The sequence below is a fragment of the Glossina fuscipes genome, unplaced genomic scaffold (assembly GCF_014805625.2).
Source record: "Glossina fuscipes isolate IAEA_lab_2018 unplaced genomic scaffold, Yale_Gfus_2 28, whole genome shotgun sequence".
Lineage (NCBI taxonomy): Eukaryota > Metazoa > Arthropoda > Insecta > Diptera > Glossinidae > Glossina > Glossina fuscipes.
Window position 1 is genome coordinate 6,405,372 of NW_023998423.1, and position 6,609 is coordinate 6,411,980.

Below are 6,609 nucleotides of genomic sequence, written 5' to 3' on the forward strand. Positions count from 1 at the left end.
TCAGCTCAAGGCAGCCGCGTTCTTGAAGTAAACCCTTATTGTTTATTTCGCTCTATGTTAATCATTAATTAAGTGGCCAAGTCACGATGTAACTTTTTGTATAAATGGGTCAACAGCTTAGGATTACGCCATTCACTTCCTTGCCTACGCTATGGAAAGTAAAAAACTCTTAAATTATTGCTTATGATAACAGCGAGTATGGCTTAAAAAGAGGTAACCTTGGAACAAGCAGCATCGAAATAATATGAATCAACTATCGAAAATTACTTTCGCCACACCCACTTGCACTACACACAATTGCCGAAAATATGTGTCTCGGAAATCCAACAGAATATAATAATAAAAGTTTGTAACGAACAATAAATAAATGACAAACAAATATAAAACATTTTCCTTTATAGTCATATGTCTGACCAATCGGACAATTTAAAGCCAACAAATTTTCATTTGCTTTACGATATTATTTATACATACACATTCATTCTGATTATTACGAAAGGGAGCTTATTTACAGTTAAGTAACTCTTCTAATGTTTGACTACTTTGCACAGAATCAAATATCAATTTTTTTATATGCCTTATTGTGTTTGTGCGTGTGTGTGCATGCGAAACCATTTATAACACTTTACTGTATTTTTTATTTTTTATTTTTTTTTTTGAAAAATAAAGCAACAGTGTTTATGTACATATTGTTTCTTTGTTCTGCGGCCGGGTGAATGAGTTTGAAAAAGTTTTGCAGTTTTCAACTCACTTGAAATTAATTTTACTGTAAATCCAAAACTCGTCAAATGTCAGCTTAACCCCTTTTTGTGGCAATGAAATGAATGTTTTTTCGTTTTTTTTTTTTTTTTTTTGTTTTTTTGTTTTTGGTATTAACGCATCCGAGCGTAGAGCTGTACAATAGCAGTGGCAGTACATGAGTATGTATGTATGTATATGCCCTCACCATTCTTACTGAAACCGGGGATTGTATTTATTGGTTTCCCATTACCCTCGAAAAGTATTCGTATTTAAATCGATTTCGCAAACTGCATCCAAGTCGGCAATTTCGAAGGAAAGACGTCATAGTCGATGAACTCTGAGAACGGAGCCTCTTGAGTCATTAATCCTCCCCCAAACGCACCCTAACAGTGCATTAAGCTAATGAACAACTTTGAAGAGCGAAAATTTTAGTGAGTTTTCGTGAATAGAAATCGATTTCGACTTTACAAGATCATGTCCGCTCAGATGTCCAAACAAGTAACGAAGCTGTGCATTAGGATTACAAAATATTTTGCTAAATATTGCTATGATAATGGGTAGATCAGAACCATTTCCGACCTTGTAACAGACATGAATGCCTCGTATAGTTTGTCAACTACCCTGGTGTGGGCTTATTGGTGATCCAGAGTCCTTTGTATCAAGTTCTGCTATAACTTGTCAATTATAGATATTGGTTTATTATGAACGTGGTAGTGAATTCCAATCGTAAGGGCAAATTTGATGATATGTAATGCTATCCCTGCCCCAGATTGGCAAAAATAATAATTTCGGGCTAACTAAGAACCCAGAATACAACTCTGATGTTTGTCATGTTTTTGTCACACAATCCTATAAGGGGTTAAATTTATATAAAGGCAAGAATAAAAAGTTGTGCTTGCTGATAGTTTTACAATTGTGAACAATTCCTAAACTAGTAGTTTTTGACAGTTTGGTAGTAACCGAAAACGAATATGTATAAAGCAAGCAAGCATTATATATAGCTATATATATCAGATTTAAGTTTCCGCTTTTGTTTTAGTGTAAAATAAGGAATCAAAACCATGAATTAAATCCAACATTCAGATTTTTAAGGTTACTACTGATAATTAATGTTGATGTTGGATGAGTTGTGCTTTTGCTTTAAAAAATAATCTACAATAGTGTTCGTACGTTCTTCGACCATTTCATTAAACAATTATTAAAAATTTTATAAATGTTAAATAAATTGAATATGATGAGCTTCTTAATGTACTAAATAAAAACCGAAAGGAAAAATTCGAGAAAAAAGAAAGCAAATTAAAAGATTGCAGTCGGACAAAAACGACTATTAAATAGTCTACGCTACTTCCTCTATTGGGATTATTTGCCTATCTTCTAGAGTTGTATTCGAAATCAATTTCCCGCCAAACATGTCAGATCATCGAAGCTCGTTAATATATCTCGGAAATCGCGACCTATAAAGGTAATACAATAAGTCATGGAGAGGTCATTAGATGGAAAAGAAGACAATCAAAATCTATATATGCCCCTACAGGTTAAACATATCATTATTCGCTCGTCATTAGGCTTTTCTGGGTGCCCTAGGTATAACTTACATAGGATTCAAAATGCTGTTAACCGTATAACACGCTTTGGTTGTAACGTCAAACTTAGAGACCACACCTCCTCCTTCGTTGATGCTTTCTTAAAATTCTTCTTTCTCGATTATCTAAAATTCAGGTTGCTTATCTATCTCTGCAGAATCATTTCATTTCGATCGTCAAGCTCTTTAATAGAACGATTGCAGTTCTTTAGATCGAGCAGAATCTCTTTCATATTAATACTAAGCTTTTCTAACTCATCAGTTGGACGATGTATTACTGTGCGTGTTAATAGATATTGGAATGCCGTTATCACTGAGTCTGAAATCCTGCGATGACTCCTTGAATACGTTTAGAAGAGAACTTTGACTGCACTGCTGAACTCATACTGTATACTTTGTTGTTGGTAGGAATTGACGATTATGGATAAAGATGATTACTTTTGACGTTACGTTACTGACGTATACACTCACTTATTTTGTAGTTTTTTTTTTTTTTTTTGGCACATGAAATGTGTCTATGCAACTGGATAATAGGCCTAAGGCTATATAGTTGCTAAATCAATCAATAAATGAAATGAAAATAAATTTATTGTAAGTAAAATGAATGTTTTATCAATTGTTTATTTTGAACAATATATAGCCAAATAGTTTCGTATATCAGTTGGCCAATGAGTTTAGGTGAATAAAATTACTAAAACTGGTATGAATGTTCGATCTTTAACATCGTAAGCATAACTTTTTGTTGCGATTGGATATCATCTGCGTAGATTTATAAAAATCCCTTTTTTCGATATTTTCATTCCTAACCAGATGAACAGTGACTGGCTGTAACAAATGAACAAACTTTAAGAATTTCAAAGTACTTCCAAGTCGAGTAAAGTTACTTACATTTGACGATCCAGAAATGATCAGTGATAGATCTCTGATCCGCAGAAAATTGTTCGATATACAAATGGGTCTTGTTATACGCTTTCAGTCGAGTATAACCGTAATCCTGCAAACAGAAAGTTCTGGGCTTAGTATAATATTGCGAAAATCCGCGTATATATATTAGGAAACGGATTCCATAGATGTGATAAAACTGCTCAACAATTGAGCATATCAAAAAAACCAGATGAACAAGGCCAACTAAAGAGGGCTATCATGGTGCGCAAAATGCTGCTTCAAAAACGAGAATGAAAATATTTTTAACGTTACATACATACTAGTAGCGGGAAATTGATCCGCTAGGATAATTTACCCGAAGGCACGTTAACATCAATAAGGAAGCTTGATTGACTTGATCACTGGATCATGACACAACCTTCATAATATGAAAGTACATGAACCAAAATGACTTTATGAGGTGACTATTAATTAATTACATGCTCTTAAGTCGACTCGAAATTCTCCCGCCTTCTTCTGAGTACATTTTATTTCGCAGCCTATATATGTGCATTGTTTTTATATCCATAAATATTATAAGAGCTAAAATTATTCCCGATTTTGGTCGCACATTTAGGTTATGTACTTTAGGTTTATTTAGTTTTTAGTCGAATATCGCAGATGGATGTCAGTGCAGATACAAGGTAACTTGGCTTGGTTTCGAACGGGAGAGGGACATATACGGCAAAGCTAATTGTCGAAGATTGGGTGTTAAGGGAAGTAGGCTTGGTATTTTAGATTTGGTTGTTTGGCGATATAAGGCGCGAGCAACATAATCCTCTGTTTTCACTTAAATCCTATAAAAGGATCCGGGTCTTGTAAATAAGATTTCACTGGGACTCGACAGACAATGGATTCATGACAACCAATTGAATTGAATGTAACCGTAGCGTGAAGCGTAGTTAGATTGACCATATTAAGGCAAGAAAGCCACAAATTAAATAAAGAATAAAAACCGATTGAAACAAAAAATTGAATTCAAAAAGAAAAAAAACCGCAAATTACATAAGTGAAGATTAGAGAATGTAAAATATGAAGGTTTTACGCTCGTATAAAATTAGTTGTCGAAATCAAAATTTTATAAAGACCTATGGTAATGGCTAGTGAATCTAAGAGTTGAAGTTGGCAGGTTAAGATAATCGAGAATAAAAGCAATCGAAATTTATAACGTATAAGGAAAAAGAGTGCCTAGGATATTTTACTTCGTAGATTTATCCTGACGAAGTCCCCTAGATATAAATTTCTTAAGAGTAGTATCCAACAGCGGGAATATTGTACGTATACATATATGTATGCGGAAAATATCAGTGCCAAATACCTTACTGCTTTCAGAGAGATCAAGAATGGTAAGATTCCTGGCTAACTATGCCTTTCTTCCACCGAGGAAGCAATGAACACTTATACCTAAGTGTGGATTGTGTGTTAATTATATCCCTAAGCTGACTATGTTTCTAAGTCGTGGAACGTGTAGAGTTCTCACCCAAACAACTATTAAAAAGTTTTTCCCTCTTTGTCTACTTTTGACTAGAGATCAAAATAGCCGTGATAACGATCAAGAAAAAAACTTTCCGATTTTAAGCCCATTCATGCATTTGTTAAATACTACTCCTATTTCTCTACACACCACCACTTGAGTGAGGTAAAAGAAGCAGAATTTCACAATCAAAAGCGATCTCACCTTACTCCGGAAGGCACTCCATCGTGGTATTGGTTCAAGGAATTTTTCCCTCTCGCCAGAACCTCCAGCCGAACCAGTAATAATATGAATTGGAGCGTATGGTTCGTAGTATAGATCAGGATTGGGCCCGCCTACCACTGTATAATTATAAAGGGGCCAAGTGCGTTCATATGAATTTTCATGTGACCACATTTGAACATCAACACCATAACGAAAGAAAAGTTCTTCCAAACCCATTAAGTCGTCATCTGGTAACCCGACGCGTACCTCGTTTTCAGGCCTTGTACATGAATGGTCATTTTTGTTACTACAATACATAGGACGATGTCCATAAGTGATGATCCAAGGACGCTTTAATCGATTTTCTGGTTTATCAGATTCTATTAATTCGTGTTGTAGCCAATCAAATTGATTGCAATAGGGCTCATAACCATATTTATGGGTGAAAAAGTATACTTCTGTTGAAAACGCGAGAAAATGCACTGGACCCAAATTGAAACTATAATACAGACCGTCTGCATTACCCGGCATTGTAAATCGGTTCCGATAATGGGAAAAATTACTAAAATCAAGAAAAAAAAGGCAACAAGTTTTACAAAATTGAGAAACGAAAATTCTAGATTAACATACTAGGGTTCTTCAAGATTTCCCGGCGTCACCATAAACGGTACATAAGCAGCAATCGCCTCAACTTCTTTCATAAATAAATCACCTCTCTGGCCATCGTCTACGTTTAGGCCTGAAGCAAAATTGCCGTTGTGCACAACGACATCGTACATGCCCTGCTGAATATCGTCGTGTAAGAAGGGTAGAATAAATGCGTGTGTTAGGCCCATATTGCCGTAAATCGCCAAAGATGGAGACCAATTTTCATCGGTCTGTGGTACACAAAACCAATACTCAGGTGACCAACCTAAATCGCTACCACAATAATATTTATAACAAACGTTCTCGGTAAGATTTTTCAATAACACCTATGGTAGACAAGTGTACTTTAGACAGATAAAATGATATATTGATAGGAAAACTTTCTCAAATCTTCGCAATTTGCATTCGCATTTGTTACTTACTCGATGTATGAATTGACGTCTGCGATTTACACCTTGGTCTATAAAAAGAGTCGGGCCATCTATATTTTCTTCTGCAAATTCAACATGTCTTCTGCCATATTTGCATACCGACGTTCTTGATTTTAGCTCAGTTGACCACGTGACCACTATATCACGTACTGTGTCTGTGTGGATATATGTGAATGAAAGCATAAAATAACTATTTTTACGTTTAGTCTCATCATTACCCGCAAACGATAAATGTATTTGCATCGGTTTATCTACTTTTGCTCCAGCATTCTTATCAATTTTACTAAGCAATATAAATTTTATGTGCAACAATAATAAAAAATTCATACTTGCAACGAAAATATTTTGGTTTAAAAAGCACTTTTCTCTCTGAAATCCATACACCGTCTAATGGTGTTTACGCTTGGAGTTCTATTTATATTCTCATATACAGGGTTTAGCATTAAAAAATTCACGCGCCTGTTGAGGAATGGAATGAGGTAATAATTGAATAAATGAGGTAAGATTCGATGCATTGAACCGAAGAAATTTCTCCTCATATCATTTTCAAATTTCGGCAATATTGTCGCGTTTACACGCCTCACTAGGGGCCTCACTACATCGAG

At 35.1% G+C, this 6,609-nt stretch overlaps 1 protein-coding gene across 1 annotated transcript; it reads right to left on the minus strand.

The window, feature by feature from the left end:
* Nucleotides 1–3,063: 3,063 nt before the first annotated feature.
* LOC119636793 (acid phosphatase type 7-like) lies at nt 3,064–6,292 on the minus strand. Its single transcript, XM_038032400.1, has 6 exons — nt 6,223–6,292; nt 5,996–6,159; nt 5,556–5,899; nt 4,926–5,487; nt 3,212–3,317; nt 3,064–3,148 (listed from the first exon to the last, which is right to left on the minus strand). The coding sequence occupies exons 1-6, from the start codon at nt 6,245–6,247 to the stop codon at nt 3,126–3,128; spliced, it is 1,224 nt and encodes a 407-aa protein (XP_037888328.1). The 5' UTR covers nt 6,248–6,292; the 3' UTR covers nt 3,064–3,125.
* Between the last annotated feature and the right edge of the window lie 317 nt (nt 6,293–6,609).